This window comes from Rattus norvegicus, chromosome 14 (genome assembly GCF_021556685.1).
Source record: "Rattus norvegicus strain SHRSP/BbbUtx chromosome 14, alternate assembly SHRSP_T2T, whole genome shotgun sequence".
NCBI classification, from domain to species: domain Eukaryota; kingdom Metazoa; phylum Chordata; class Mammalia; order Rodentia; family Muridae; genus Rattus; species Rattus norvegicus.
Window position 1 is genome coordinate 88,116,507 of NC_141547.1, and position 17,015 is coordinate 88,133,521.

A 17,015-nucleotide genomic window follows, 5' to 3' on the forward strand; every position below is an offset into this window, starting at 1 on the left:
TGGGATATTCCATAATTATCTGAGAATCAGGCAGCTTGCAAAGGCCAGATAATTGCCCATAACAGAAATTTTTCACCCACTGCAATGAGAGTTGGGCTTTGAAGGATTCAAAAAACAAGCAAGTTCCCCGAGCAGGACCAATAGTTGGAGTTCCTATTGACGAACTCAAACACTGAGCCACAATTACAAGGACAAGATGGAGCCTGGAAGCTGTGGAAGGCCAGGGTTAGATTTCCACACATTTCAAACATAGACTTGGGGAGGAGAAATTGGTAGAGGTCCAGGAAGAGGGAAAGCAACACGGGGAGGCTTCCTGCCTAAGTCTGGAGCTCACCAGAGGCATAGTTTTTAAAGGCAGAATGGAAACTTCTTGCTAGCAAGTATTTGCTATTGAAGTACAAAGAGCACGGTTTCTGAGTCACTGGCTGGTTACTTTGTAGGACTTAAGTTGTATCGCAACATAATATCCTCTCTGTGACACAGCATTGGTGGAGAGGTAGATTCCTAGTGACAGCACTAGTAGAAGGTGCTGGGGTTCTGGTGCACACAAGTTAGTTGGCACTAAGTTGCTCTAGACGAAATCTACTTGGTGGAAGTGAAGCCATGATAGCCATGCTGATGTGTGTGTGTGTCTGTGTGTGTGTGTGTGTGTGTGTGTGTGTGTGTGTGTGTGTGCGTTTACATATTTAAATATAAATAAGTTATATGTCAATATATAAAATAATTTTTATCTACATATTTATATGTAAATATATGTATAGAAATATATGAATAATGTACATTTTATTTGTAAAAAGCTGAATTCATAAAGCTTTGAAATGTGAAAGAAGAGATGGAATGAGCGTCCCATGGCTGTCTCCACCCCATCCATGCCCCAGCCCGCCTTGCCTCATCTAGAACTTCAGCAGTGGCCTGGTCCTGCACAGCTTCTCGTTGGGCAGGCCAGCTGTGATTGTGTACGCCGTCCTTCATGTCTCTAAGCAACGCCTTCAGAAGATCTATTTGTTCAATTAAAAACAGAATTTCACGAAAATTGTTCTCCAAAGTCTGGCTTTCCTTCCTGTACACAGAAGAACCACAAGGTGAAAGAGGAAAGTGTTAAAGTTCCTGCCAACAGCGTCAGGGCCAGCAACAGGCAAAGGAGTCCTCTTAAGGGAAGGAAGGAATAGATTTGCAGGGATGAGAAAGCAGGGATGCACATTTCTGTCTGCTCATCACATTTCATTGTGCATGAGAAGCAAAGTGGATAGACACTCACAAGACAAGAGTCAGGGCAAAACCTTGCCTGGCTTTTTCTACCCTGACCAGACAGGATGCAGCCTGTCTCACTTGTCAAGTGATTTCATGCAGGTGAATGCTAAGTCCCAATGCCACCCCTTTCAAGCTGGGATGTCCTACATTTCAAGAGGCGTGTTTTTCAACCTGTAGCCCGGGAACCCATGCAATGTCCATCCTTGAGACTTTATTTATTTATTTTCCTATTTATTCTTTTTTTTTTTTTGGAACTGAGGACTGAACCCAGGACCTTGCAATTGGTAGGCAAGCGCTCTACCACTGAGCTAAATCCCCAACCCCTAATTTTTATTTGAGACAGGCTCATCTGTTGTTGCTTCAAAACCAGGAACTTTTTGTTTCAGCCCACTGAATATTAAAATTATAGGAATGTTCCCGGGCTTTAATATGGTATTAAAATAATAAAACAGATCTGTTTTTTTTGTGATGGTTAAGAGGAAATAGCCAGAGAGAAAAAGTACTCGTGACTGGCATGATATAAAAGGTATAATATAGGAAAGCTATTTCAGTTGTATAAATTTCCAAAAAACAAACCCCAATATTTCGGTGTTTGGAGTCGCAGCCTAGAGTGGCATAGTCAAAATCCCACTCACTTTAAAAGTTCCTGTTGCTCCTTAGGCATGCGAAGTCTGGCCTGGAATAAAAAAGAAAGAACTCGGAATCTTGCCTCTTTGCTCATTTGTCTTTCTTCTGAAACCATACTTTGAGTCTTGAAATACAGTGTGTGGATATAAGAGCACCTTACATGTGTGTTTTCCTCAGCATGCCACACATAGCGTTGTTACCATGTCTGACAAGGTGGCCAATTCACACACCCAATAGAAAGAGACATTTAATGTGAATTGCAGAATGCAAGCCTTATTTGCTTTCCAGAAGTGGGGAAAGTAGGGACAGAAGAAGGAAGGGACAGGAAGGTGGGTTACCACTGGTTAGTGTGGATGCATATTTGTATTCCTGAGGGTGAATTAAGGATCTGGACCAGCTCCTTGTCCAAGACCAAGACTGTGAGGACCTTGAGCTGTAGAAGTCATTTCAGGCAAACTGTCTGTTGGGTGTCATGTGGTTGACCTGTTGTCCAGGACCAAGGCTGGTTGCTAACGGGAAACAAATTGGGAAAGGGAAACCTTCACTGGGAAAACATCTTAACCAGATTGCAGGTAAGCAGTTGGCATTTCCTTGATTAGTAATTGACATGGAAGGGTCCAGCCCACTGTGGGTGGGGCCTAGCCTGGACAGGAAGTTCTAAGTTGTAGAAGAAAGCAAATGGAGCAAACCATAGGGAGCAAGCCAGTAAGCAGCATTCCTCCATGACCTCTGCTTCAGTGCCTGCCTTGAGCTCCTGCCTGGATTCCCTCAATGATGGACTGTGATGTGGAAGTATAAACCAAATAAATCCTCTCTCTTCGCTCTTCTGGTTGTGGTGTTTATTGTGGCTGTAGAAAGCAAACCAGGACAATCATGGATGCTAAGAAGTGCTCATGAAGAATGGGAAATCTCACTGAGATATCAGGAGCTTCCAGGCAAAGGAGAGTACTACGCTGGCTGGAGATGGAAGGCTTGTCATAAGGAATCATTTGCTTTTTTTCCTTTTCCTGGAGCTTCTCCTAGGGAGTCTGCAGGGTTCAGAAGGTATGGAGACTCTGTGAACTTTCTTAGCCATAAAATCTAGTCACAGAACTTCACTTGCTGTAAGCTCTTCTCACAAAACCAAGATGATACATTGCAAGCTAGACTTACCTTGTAACATATTCAGTTTTAAATCAGTGGTATGCAACAATAATTTAATGAAACATCACCTGGTAATTGTGGAGCCGGGAGCCATATTCTGCAATGACAGTGTATAATTGTCTGGGTTTTTGAGGAAACTCTGTTTCTTTAAGCCACTGATGATTTAGAAGTCCTTCAAAGAAAAGGCAAACTCTGATTAAAGAACTTATCTAGAAACACAAAATACGTTATATGTATTAATAACTGTTTCTGTGAGTGTGAAAGTGAGATAGTTTTGAAAATCAGGAGGAGAAGGCTGGGGCCGGGACTCAGTAACAGCATTCGCCTCATGTTTGACCCCAACACTACAGAAAAAGAGGAAGCTAGGGTAATGGTGCAGTGGACAGAGTGCATGTTGTACAAGCATGAGGTACTGAGTTTGGATCCCTGGCAGCCACTTAGAAGCCGATGTGGCTCCGTATGTTAGAATCCCAGCTCTACAGAGGTGGTGGTGTCTGAAACAGTTGGATGCCTGGAATTTTAGCTTCAGTGAGAGACCTTGTCTCAAAAAGTAAGATGAAGCTAAACAGGGGAAGACACCGGGACATTGGCCTCTGGTTTTTGCACACACATACAAGGGTGCATGCAAACCTGCATACACGTGCACATACACACATACATCACACAAATACACATACTCATGCACTTGCACAGGCTGAGAAGGGCAAGGAGACAGGAACGGATTTTCAGGTGGCTCATAGAAAATGGTGAGGGAGAATGCCCAGTCCTCCACAGAAACCATCATAGCAGAGAGAGGGAATGGTAGGGGATGGGGAGGAGAATGGAGGGAGGGAGGGACACAGAGAGGGAGGGAGAATGAGAGAGATTGAGGCTGGTCAGCAGCAGCTCTGAGATGCAAAACAACTGTAATCCTGTAGACAGAGCAGAAAGATAAAGAAAAGTGAGCAGAGTCAGCCAAGACTGAGAGACATGAGATAATCACGTGTTCTACCCTGAAAGAGGAAGAGGAAAAAAGAGAGGGAAGACCGAGAAGAACAATGGCTGAAGGGCTGAAGTAACAAATCTGTCCACCGGGAAACCCAACAAATGCCAAGGGACCCAATAAATGCCACGGAGAACAAACTTACAGATTCTCCACACTGAACCATATAATCAAACTGTCAGAAGGCAAAGGCACAGAGGAGGACTTGAAAACAGCAAGAAACGAATGCTTTGCCATGTATAACTAACTATTCTTGGCAGGACTGTCATTTGGTTTCTCATCAGAAACTGTTGAAGCCACAAAGCAGTGGGGTGAGGTGTGTGAAGTGCTGAGAGTACTATTGATCTAGTCATGGTGCCAGAGAACTTCACATTCAGCAAACTAGAGGCCTGCAAGTGAAGAGGGAGGGAGGGGAGAGGGGTTGGGAGAGGGAGAGGGACTGGGAGAGGGAGTGAGAGAGAGACAGGAAGAGATGAGGGAGGGAGGACGGAAAGGGATTAGAAGTAGAAGGAGAGGGACTGGGAGAGGGAGAGAGAGAGAACTGGGAGAGAGAGAGGGAGAGAACTAGGAGAGGGAGAGGGAGAGAACTAGGAGAGGAAGAGAACTGGGAGAGGGATGCTCAAACAAATCCTATGGATCTGTTGGACTAGTTGCTGTTTTTCAGAGCAAAAGGACGTTCTGTGGTGCAGCTCAATGACATATGAAGAAACCAAGATGTCCTGTTCAGATAACAAAATTAAGAGGCTAAAATTATAATAACGTTGGGGTCAATTACTTTTCTCATTGCCAACAGAAGGAATTTGCAGGAGGAGACATTTATTCTGGCTCTGTTTTAGAGGTTGCCATATATCACAGTCGGGAGGGTGTGGCCACTACGGCAGCATCGCACAGGATAATGGGCGCTCTTGGCAGGGCTCATTCACATCATAGTAGATCAGATAGAAAAGTTCTTGGCCCAGAGCAGAACCAAGTGATAACCGTCAAGCCTACCCCAGTGTTCTACATCTGCTAGCTGCATATCCCAAATGTTCAATAACCTTCCAGAAGAGTCCTACCAGCTGGAGACTAAGTATTCAAACATGAGCCTGTGGGAAACATTTTCTATTCAGGCTATAACAGCTGGTAAGTCAGGTTTAATGTCTTAAATGTTTTAAAAGATCAACACAGAAAGCATAACGGTGAATCCAGACTAATGGGTAATTGGGCGTTTGCGTGATTTATAAGTTAATTTGCCATGAAGCCATTTTGTTATCTGTTTTGGCCGTTGTAATTCTTGTGGTAATTACTAAGAAAATATTTAACATGTCTGTGAGGGGAATCTTCAAAAACTATGTTAAAACCAATTCGACACAGAGGATGGCTGTAACAGAAGAAATTAGAAACAACAAGAGAGTAGAAGACAAAGGAAAAATAGTGAAATGGCAGAACAAAACCTTTTCTTGTGAGTAATTAGGTCAAACGCTCCAAGTCAAAAGTGGGGGTACATACGTGCAATTCTAGCACTTGGGCAGTTCAGGAAGGAGGATAAGAGTCCGAGCCAAGGCCTGGAGGTATGGCTCACCAGTGAAGAGCATTAACTGCTCTTCCAGAAGACCCAGGTTTGACTCCCAGCATCCACATGTCAGCTCACAACCATCTGTTACCCCAGCTCCAGGAGATACAATGCCCTCTTCTGGCTTCCATAGGCCAGAGATATATCTCAGTGGTAACATATTGGCTCTGGGTTTGATCCCAGCAACAAGCCAACATAGGTGTGTGCATGTGTGTGTGTGTGGGGGGGATGGGAAAGACCTAGATATGTTGGACTTTTTTGTCAGGATCCAAGATGATTAAAAATATCCTTGTAGGAGAATTATCTCTTCAGCAAACGGTGCTGGTCCAACTGGATAATCAGGTGCAAAAGAATGAATCTGAAAGTGTATTCTGTACCACATGACCATGACATGGGCCAGTGACATGAATTAATTGCCAAGACCACAGGACTACCAGAAGAAATCAGCAAGTCTTCACCGTTGGGTTTTTGCAATGTGTTTCTTGATAAAATGTCATCAAAATTATAAACGTTTATGAGCTAAAGGATAAAGTGAAAAATGAAAGACAGTGTTCACGATGAAAGAAAGTATTTTGAAATCAAATGTCCGAGATGGGCAAATATGGTAAAAAATGAAGAAAAGACAAATAGATAAATCTCCAGACAATACTTGCCCAGGGCCTATAAATTCATGCAAATCACTCATTAGGATAATGCAGACCACAATGACCAGTCTGAAGCTACTGATTTGACTCTAGTAAATAGGAAAATGGTAAGAGATGGTGACAACGTCAAGAAAGTCAGTCCCAAAACATTGCTGGTGGGAATGGAGAGTGGGGTGCCCACTGTGGATAACCAACACCACTTCTTTCCTGGCATCCCCACTACTAGGTATTTGCTAACACAGAGTCTAAATGTTCAAACAAACACACATGCACATTTCTATAGCTGCACTAACCCTAAGACCCAAACGGTATAATATAAGTCTTATACCTTGTATACCAAAAGGTATGTAGTCTAAATGTCCACCAATGGGCACACTGATTTTAGAATGTGCTATGTACAACCACAATGCAATATTGGTAGGCCTCAGAAATGAACAGAAAAACCTGATACACTCTAAAGCGAGGCTGACCCTTTAAACATTGGGATTAATAAAAGCAAACATACAAGGAAACTGCCATTTTGCCACATATTTGAGCTAGGTAAAGAGGTAGGATGCAGGCTTGTGGTGAAGAGAGAGAAAACAGGAAGCTACTGGTTTGGGATACAAGGAGTTTCCTTTAGGAGCAGTGAATAGATGTAGTACCTCAATAAAGAAAGTGGTTGTGTAACACAGTACACCCGACAGCACTGAATTGTCATTTCAACTTAGTGGAGAACAAAAACGACAGCGGCCACTTTAATTCTTCTGAGATTTATATGCATCAATGCTTAAAGTTGAATCAGCACATCCATTGGCAAGTTGGCCAGCTCGAAAGTAGGAAGTAGGGAGAAGCAGTTTATATCCATGATAAATACTTCAATGGCTATCTTTAAAAGATGATGCCTTGGTTATAGAAGTATAGCTGAAAGGCTAATGTGTCAAAGGCTTGAACTTCAACTTGGCAGTACTGGAAGGTGGTAGAATGTTGAAGAGGTGTGGCTTATTAGGTGGGTAGGTCATTGGAAGCATGCCCTTGAAGGGAACATTGAAACCATGCAATATTAGACTGCCAGGCAAGAGGTGCTTACTGGATCAACTGTAGCTTGACAACTATGAGATAACTAACCACGTTCTCATTGAACCTGAGACCTGTCCACAGGAGGAAATTTTATACCTGGTGCTATAATCCTAGTCAAAAGTTCATGGCTGGGGAGGTCATGGGGTCTAGGGTAAAAGCTATTACTTATATAGTCGTGCTCTCAAAATGCTGTCTGAATATTTATGCTTATCTCCATAGTCCCGGGCTGCTCTCAACCATGCTGAGATAAGCCTCTTTCCGCAGTCAACAACAGTCCAAGGAGAGATGAGAATATGAGACTGAGTGACCAGCCCTGAATATCGGTGTAAATCCCACAAAGGCTCAGGGAATGTGGGAGAGGAGGAGGTAGCAAGTAGAGAACTGTGGGATGGGAGGAGCACTGTGAAATGTTACCAGTTCGTGGTTGCATCCACGAACTCACTGAAGTTGTGATTACCTAAGATCAAGACAACCAAAACTCTGGCATCGATGGGGTAGATGACCCACTGGCTTCACCATTGCTAAGGAACTATTATCGGTAGTGGGTAGTGGCTAGGGCAGAGGAGAGCATTCTGTTTTGAGGACTGGTAGGTTTCTGTGCATTTTGCAGTAGGATGGGTCCACACCTAATTGCATTTGGGCAGCACTAACTGGACTTAGTGGTTTTTCAAGTCACAAGTCATAAAGTTGGGGGCGAGGCACGAGAAAGATGGAGAGGGGAAATGGGAGAAAGATACGGTCATATTTCATTTTGAATTTATGAAATCCTCAAAATAATTAAAATTTAAAGTAAGGACAATAAGAACAGCATATGCATGTATTAATGAGCCATGACGAAACATGTTATTATGTGTAATTAATATGTGAATAAAAGATTTTAAAAGTTGAAAAAGTCCCCAAGCTGAATCACTCAAATTTAGAAAAGGTAAAATAGCAAATACTTCTATGGGAAGCATATTGGGAATTCTTTCCTTTTTATCCTATCTATCTGTCATCTATCTATCTATCTATCTATCTATCTATCTATCTATCTATCTATCTATCTACCTATCCATCCATCCATCTATCTATCTTCTATATATGTTGAGGGGTGAGTATGCATATGCCACAGCATGTATATAGAAGTCAAGAAGACAATTTAATGGAGTCACTTCCTCCTTCCACTTTGTGAGTCCAGAGACCAAACTCAGGTTGTGGGTCTTGGCAACAGGGGCCCTTAGCATCAGAGTCACTTGTTTGTTTTTTGTGTGTTTTGGTTTTTCCAGATAGAGTTTTTCTGTGTATCCCTGGGTCTCCTGCAACTCACTCTGTAGACCAGGCTGGCCTTGAACTCACGGAGATCTGCCTGACTCTGACTCCCGAGTGGTGGTATTACAGGCATGTGCTATCCCTGCCTGACTACCCATATTAGGGATTAATGTCTGTGCAACTTCTGTGTTCCTTTGCATATATACTATGACTTCCAGTTTTATGATTTTTATGGGATTCCTGTGTATAAACATGTGTGTCTTGGCATCTATGTTTCTCGTGCTTTTGTTTGTTTTGTCTTTTCTGACTCATTTTATTTTATTTTTATTCTTTATTATTATTACTCTTTATCTTATACTTACTTTTTTCTAACTAAGATACATAGGACATGGAGTTTGAAGTGGGAAGGATCTCAGAGGATCCTCAAGGGAAACTATAATCAGAAGCTATTAAAAATCTATTTTACATTTAAAAAATAAATTGAAATACTTACAGAAAGATAATCTCCCAAATAACCTAAGAAGAGCTTATGTTACTATTAAAGTGCAACATGAGGGGTTGGGGATTTAGCTCAGTGGTAGAGCGCTTGCCTAGGAAGCGCAAGGCCCTGGGTTCAGTCCCCAGCTCCGGAGAAAAGAACAAAAAAAAAAAAAAGTGCGACACGAAAGGGAAAAGAAGCTTGCAGATTGTGTAGGTGACTTCCAATGTGACCAACATGCTCCAACATGTGTCCCCTGAGCTCTCTCTTACCACATAGTGTGCGAATCAGTTTAAGGACCTTTCCTGCTAAGGCTTACCAACAAGAAGAAAAGTTGATGCAAACACTGTACTTAGGATAATCTTCCATGATCCAGTTAACCTACGAATGACGAAGAACAGTAAGAATTTAACAACGTAATCCATTGCTGTTAACTTTTAACTTGAACTTTAGTCAGTGCACCCAAGACAGCAAACTTGATTTGTTTCATTCCTGGCTGCTGTAGAATAATTCCTAGGACTTATTTCTGGTCTGTGATCGTGGAAACTGACAGAGAGTAATTTTCATCATGGTATATGTGCAGATAAGTTTACATTCCTCCACACACATGTGGCTGTGATACTGCTGGACTCTTATTTATGACCTTTAAATGCTTGTAAGCAAACCAAGTTTTTCTAGAAGTCAAAAATTGATAAATTTACTAAATGACAAATGACCGAGGTTAACTGAGTTCACCAGACTTGTCCGTAAATGATAAGATTGGTATCCTTATGTGAGTGGAGGAGGCCAGGCTGCCATCCATGTGCCATCCGGACAGGGTGAGAAGGTCACTCACTGTTTTTATGACAGACAGTCTCCACCAGAGCCATAGTCGGCTAAAACCTTGACTTTGAGCTTCCTTGTTTCCCAAACTGAGAGAAAAATCAATTGTCATTTTTAGTCTCCCAGCTTCTGGCTTTTTACTGTGGCCCAAGAGGCAAATCCAGAAAATATATCAACAAGCCCTCTTGGGTTCACAACTTCTACTCTCAAAGTGTCTCTTGTCTGAGCTCTATCCCTGCTCCTGAGGTGTGTCTAGTTTTGTACTTCTGTGAATGGGCATATGTGGATCGCTCCATCTGTCTAGCCTCTCTCAGCACTATGTTTGCAAACCATCACACTGTTACCTGTGGTTGTGGCTTACCATTCCTATGAGTAGCAAGTAGCTTACCACTGGGCTATACCCCAAGTTCCCAAATTCAACCTTAAGAAAAAAATTCTGAAGGAAAGAAAGGATGCTAAAGCCGTTTGAGTAGTCCAGGTTTCCAGGTTAAAAATTGATCCTTAAGAGTTAGATGGTGATGGATTACTTGTTACTTGTAGGTGGCAAATAGATGCTACAGGAGAAGCCCTGTGTCAGAATTTCAGAAAGACCAGTGATACCTGTCCCAGCATGTCACATCATTCTGCAATGTGACTCTCAGCTTTCGTCTTGTCTCTGAACTAGACTCCATCGACCAAAAGGCAGGGTTCTAAAGAAGCTCTAAGAGGGTGACCTCATTCGGAAGTGATGTAATCTACATGTCAACACCCTCCTTTCTTTAAAATTTATTTCTTTAATAGTATGTTCAACAGTCGGTAAACGGATTACTTACATGGCAAGTTAGTTGGCCAAAGGGTGTCGGAAGTGAGTCTCTCACCAAGCCACCTACACAAGTATGACGTCAACTGGGCTTTGTGAACCACGGCTCACAAAGAGAAACTTAAATTCCCTGGATACAGAACCTAAGCAGCCTGGCTCCCTCTACTTGATCATGCTGAGCCACAACCAGGGCTCAGTGGCAGAATCTCAGACAGTGCTAACCGCAACTAAGAGGAGAGTTCCTCCTCCCTTTCCCTCCGAGGTAGCATTTCTTGAAACCACAGATCGAAGGAGGCTTTACTCTCTAGAGGGTGTTGTTTAGGCGTTAATCACAGCTCTGGTGAGCTGAATTAAATTAAAATTACTGCACTAACGTATTTTCCAATTTTTTTCCTATTTTTTTTTAAGCTAGAAAAATTGGCTCTCGGGCTCCGCTTTGTGAAAATCTTTCTATGCCTTCACGTAACCTGTGGGATCTTGCCACTTAGGGCAAGCCTGCGCCATTACTGTGATCTTCAAGGCTCCTCTTCTCAAATAAGGTCACCCAGCAACAGTCTGTTTTTATAGCAGGCAGCATTCCTCCTGTGCAGGTGTTCTCTCTGTTTCTAATGGTGGCTATTACAGTATTTTCGCCCTCCTCTCCTCCTGATAGGGGCAGCAGACTTGGTTCACCCACCAGACTGGGCTCCCCTTTCCTTATGGGAAGTGTGTTCTTACCAGAGGACGTACCATTGTTAGCTCAGAATGTATGTCAACCCCTGGGTTCTTCATTCTCAGCCAAGGGTTCAGTAAACACCTCGCTGGCTTAGTGTGCAGACGCTGACCAAGCTCTGGATAGGCCGCAGCCTGGCTGAGGCTGTGGCCACAGAGCATGTCCTCTGTATGGTTTGTTACCACTGTCAAGGTCCATTCTTCCAAAAAACATGGCTCCTCTGTCTTAATCTTTCCCCCTTGTCCACAGTGATCACTCAGTGTTCAACAGAGCAAATGGCCGGTGTACCACAGGAAGTACTGTGGTTGGAAGCTTCAGAGGAAACTGGAAATGATTTTCTCCAAGAAGGAAGAACATTTGTTGGGTCATTTCACGGGTAGCTAGGCCACCAGTGTACACAATTGGCATCAGATCTCAGCAGGGGATGCTGGCGTGATCCCAGAATTAGTCTGAGAATTGCCCTAACTTAAGGTCATCCTGGCCTATGGTCTGAGGGCCTGTCTCCAAGATCAAAAGGAAATCATTCTGCAAAGTGACACAAGTACATGTTCGGGAGCTCTCGCCCTGAGGTACGGCTGGATTCTTCAGAACAATCCTGAAAGGGCTATTCATCCTTCCTCTGCTTTGGTCTTTCACTCGTCTCTTCCCACAAGTTACAGAGAGCTCACAGATCGGAGAACACCATTCGTTTTCTCATCCCGACTTTATGAAGAGCAGAAAGCCATATATATCTTCTTACAGAGACGTCTGCTCCAAGATCCAAGCTGGGAGTGAGCGAAGTCTGAAACGTCCATCGAGTCACTATAGCATCATTCTTGGTGACGCCTCACAATGGCCAACTGGTCGCCACACCCATGCAGGGGCTATGCATACATAAGCCTGCCCGAGTGTTTCTCTGCTTCCCGTGTCTGACCGTACCAGATTTCAAACCTAAGGAACAATGTGAAGATCCTCTGTGCACCTACCCCTTTGCTACAGAATCTCTGGCTGCTTTGTTGTGTTCCTTTCAACACTCAAAGAGATTGGGCATTGATGTTTGGAAGACCCAAATCCCCAAGTCTCACTCCTCTCGTTTCCTCTGTAGATAAGTAACTTGAAAATTTTAATAGTGTTTCCATATATTTTAAGTGTCCAAAGTAATGTTACATTTTTAATACTTACATTAATATATTAATAAAAGACACTCTACTACGCTTTGCTTTAATTTCATATGTCCTGAGGTATATTAACCCAGTTCAGTCATTTCACTCGCTCTATAGTATTTTATTATACAGCACTTCATCTGTTCATTCTCCCATAGATGTATTCTTAATTTGTTTTCGGTGATACGAACTGTGCTTACTGCCTTTTTCAGCATGTACACCAGAGTGCTCTTTGGTTACACATCTAGAGACGGAATTGCGCATGACAGAGTGACCTGGCTTCTTTGGACCCTGAAACTCTAGGGCAACAATTATTTGACTCAACACTCAATGGCCTCTGGTTATATCTATTTTAAAATTTAAAAATTTTGGACCCATGTCATCAAGGCGACTTGAGAAGAGGTCCCCTGTTCTTCTATATCCCTAAAGTCCATAGTTTTGGTGGACATTGTGGATAATGATGCTTCCGTACTAGCTTTAGGATCTGGGTGGGAAGTTTTGAGATACCTGTAAAACCCTGGACTGAAGAGGGACAATGTGAGAGGGAAGACTAATTCTGCCCAGTGGCAGAATTACCGTGGCCCCAGTGAAAGATCCAGAAACAATTCTTTCCACTTTAGAACTGATCGCACATGCACTGTCCTCAGTTCCACCTATGAACACAAAAGTCATCTGGGACCAAATAAGAGCTTCTCCCCCAAGGCAGAGTCTAGATATGATCCTGATAATCCTGACAGCACAGGGATTGTAGGAGAGACACATGCATCCTATTAGCCCAAGGCAGGTATCTCAACCACCCAACAGCATATCTCGAGTTGTCTCTGTAGCACAGCTCTAGGATGCTTTAGCCACGATCTGGTCTAACCAGATAGACAGCAAGAGAATGGCCATCTATCTCCCAAGAGAAAGTCTCACTGATCTTGATCCCATGGAAGATCCTGACACATGCCTGCCACTCTACTTCAGTCTGTGAGCTGAGGTCCAAGAGCAGTTATCATACCTACCCAGGAACCTAGTCTTACCCATAGAGGCAGGTCTGCTGACTTTAGTCTTTGCTGTAGGCTCCAAAGCGGCCTTTTGACTTGGTTTCCAGTCTTTCTCACTTGTGCCTAAGTCACAGCAGAGGCTACTCAGGGACCTCCCTCTAGACCCTGCAGGACCTGTATCTACTCATGTACCAGATAATATATCTGTATCTGAAGACACTACTGTGGACCTTGAACTTGATTCACCACAGTGCCAATTCCATTGGTCAATGCTCTGGAAGCACTCGAACCCACCTAGGTGCAGCACATACCTTAGCCTCTAGCAACAAACTTTACAACTGGAGACCCAGCAACTGTTGAGTTGTTTGGTTAAAACTTGCTTTCCATCCATCTCTATCAGCTAAAGCACGACTGGGTGAAGCCTTTACTGGCTAAAATCAGTCTGTAAAGACCGGGAAAGCGATTGCTACTTCAGAGGCATGAACGCCATACAAGTCTATATGAGAGACAAAGAACCAGGCAAACATGATCTTGTCCAAAAAAAAAAAAAATTCAAGTAAACAACCTCAAAGAAATCAAGATCTACAAATTGCCTGATTAAAAAGACATACAAATGATGAATTTAAGGAGACAGTGAAATGCTAGAGAACACAATGAGACAAAAATCAGAAAAACAACACAGGCAAAGCAAGAAGAGATTAAATAAAATAGGTATAACGCCAAGTGACCAGAAAGCCTTGATGCAAACTTACACTTATGGCCTGAAGTTTCCCCATGGAGAGACTCAGCCACAGATTTCAGACGTATGAAGAAAGCAACAAGGAGTCACAGATATTCCACTTGAGGCCTAGCCAAATGTCTCAATGGGTGGAAATACTTGCCTCGCAAACCCCATGATCTGATTTGATTTAGATCGTGGAAGCCTGATGGGGCGGAAAGAGAAAATCGACTTCTGAAAATTGTCCTCTGTTCTCTACACACACCGTGCGGCATGTGGACTCACGCTCATTCACACTAACGATGAATGAAAATTAAAACCAGGGCTGGAGAGATGGCTCAGTGGTTAAGAGCACTGACTGCTCTTCCACAGGTCCTGAGTTCAATTCCCAACACCCACATGGTGGCTCGCAACCATCTGGAATGAGATGCAATGCCTTCTTCTGGTGTGTCTGAAGACAGCGACAGTGTACTTATAAATAATAAATAAATCTTAAAAATAAAAGGATGCTCTGCTCCCAGACCCCGTGAGAGAGAGACCCAACCGCCTGGTCAGGTGGGCACTCCTGAGGCTGCAGAGCGGAAGAGACCACCAACACTGCCCACCCCTGCCCACATCCCTGGCCCTAGAGGAAACTGTATAAGGCCTCTGGGCTCCCGTGGGGGAGGGCCCAGGAGCGGCAGGACCCCTGCCTGAGACACCGCCGGAACCTGAAGGAAACAGACCGGATAAACAGTTCTCTGCACCCAAATCCCGTGGGAGGGAGAGATAAACCTTCAGAGAGGCAGACAAGCCTGGGAAACCAGAAGAGACTGCTCTCTGCACATACATCTCGGACGCCAGAGGAAAACACCAAAGGCCATCTGGAACTCTGATGCACTGAAGCTCCCGGAAAGGGCGGCGCAGATCTTCCTGGTTGCTGCCGCCACAGAGAGCCCAAGGGCAGCACCCCGCGAGCGAACTTGAGCCTCAGGACCACAGGTAAGACCAACTTTTCTGCTGCAAGTGACCTGCCTGGTGAACTCAAGACACAGGCCCACAGGAACAGCTGAAGACCTGTAGAGAGGAAAAACTACACGCCAGAAAGCAGAACACTCTGTCCCCATAACTGACTGAAAGAGAGGAAAACAGGTCTACAGCACTCCTGACACACAGGCTTATAGGACAGTCTAGCCACTGTCAGAAATAGCAGAACAAAGTAACACTAGAGATAATCTGATGGCGAGAGGCAAGCGCAGGAACCCAAGCAACAGAAACCAAGACTACATGGCAGCATCGGAGCCCAATTCTCCCACCAAAACAAACATGGAATATCCAAACACACCAGAAAAGCAAGATCTAGTTTCAAAATCATATTTGATCATGATGCTGGAGGACTTCAAGAAAGACGTGAAGAACTCCCTTAGAGAAACACAGGAAAACATTAATAAACAAGTAGAAGCCTACAGAGAGGAATCGCAAAAATCCCTGAAAGAATTCCAGGAAAACATAAATAAACAAGTAGAAGCCCATAGAGAGGAGACACAAAAATCCCTGAAAGAATTCCAGGAAAACACAATCAAACAGTTGAAGGAATTAAAAATGGAAATAGAAGCAATCAAGAAAGAACACATGGAAACAACCCTGGATATAGAAAACCAAAAGAAGAGACAAGGAGCTGTAGATACAAGCTTCACCAACAGAATACAAGAGATGGAAGAGAGAATCTCAGGAGCAGAAGATTCCATAGAAATCATTGACTCAACTGTCAAAGATAATGTAAAGCGGGAAAAGCTACTGGTCCAAAACATACAGGAAATCCAGGACTCAATGAGAAGATCAAACCTAAGGATAATAGGTATAGAAGAGAGTGAAGACTCCCAGCTCAAAGGAACAGTAAATATCTTCAACAAAATCGTAGAAGAAAACTTCCCTAACCTAAAAAAAAGAGATACCCATAGGCATACAAGAAGCCTACAGAACTCCAAATAGATTGGACCAGAAAAGAAACACCTCCCGTCACATAATTGTCAAAACACCAAACGCACAAAATATAGAATATTAAAAGCAGTAAGGGAAAAAGGTCAAGTAACATATAAAGGGAGACCTATCAGAATCACACCAGACTTCTCGCCAGAAACTATGAAGGCCAGAAGATCCTGGACAGATGTCATACAGACCCTAAGAGAACACAAATGCCAGCCCAGGTTACTGTATCCTGCAAAACTCTCAATTAACATAGATGGAGAAACCAAGATATTCCATGACAAAACCAAATTTACACAATATCTTTCTACAAATCCAGCACTACAAAGGATAATAAAGGGTAAAGCCCAACATAAGGAGGCAAGCTATACCCTAGAAGAAGCAAGAAACTAATCGTCTTGGCAACAAAACAAAGAGAATGAAAGCACACAAACATAACCTCACATCCAAATATGAATATAACAGGAAGCAATAATCACTATTCCTTAATATCTCTCAACATCAATGGCCTCAACTCCCCAATAAAAAGAAATAAATAACAAACTGGATACGCAACGAGGACCCTGCATTCTGCTGCCTACAGGAAACACACCTCAGAGACAAAAACAGACACTACCTCAGAGTGAAAGGCTGGAAAACAACTTTCCAAGCAAATGGTCAGAAGAAGCAAGCTGGAGTAGCCATTCTAATATCAAATAAAATCAATTTTCAACTAAAAGTCATCAAAAAAGATAAGGAAGGACACTTCATATTCATCAAAGGAAAAATCCACCAAGATGAACTCTCAATCCTAAATATCTATGCCCCAAATACAAGGGCACCTACATATGTAAAAGAAACCTTACTAAAGCTCAAAACACACATTGCACCTCACACAATAATAGTGG

The 17,015-nt window shown here is 43.2% G+C and overlaps 1 protein-coding gene across 6 annotated transcripts in view; it reads right to left on the reverse strand.

The window, feature by feature from the left end:
• Positions 1-17,015, reverse strand: part of Sun3 (Sad1 and UNC84 domain containing 3) — a 38,912-nt gene that overhangs the window by 13,255 nt on the left and 8,642 nt on the right. The window contains exons 1-5 of one of the 6 annotated variants that reach the window (XM_087584105.1): positions 10,619-12,080; positions 9,304-9,365; positions 3,090-3,193; positions 1,887-1,927; positions 889-998 (exon numbers count right to left, since the gene is read on the reverse strand). In XM_087584105.1, the coding sequence (XP_087440231.1) occupies positions 889-972 (84 nt within the window). In that variant the 5' untranslated portion in view covers positions 973-998; positions 1,887-1,927; positions 3,090-3,193; positions 9,304-9,365; positions 10,619-12,080. 6 annotated transcript variants of the gene reach the window in all.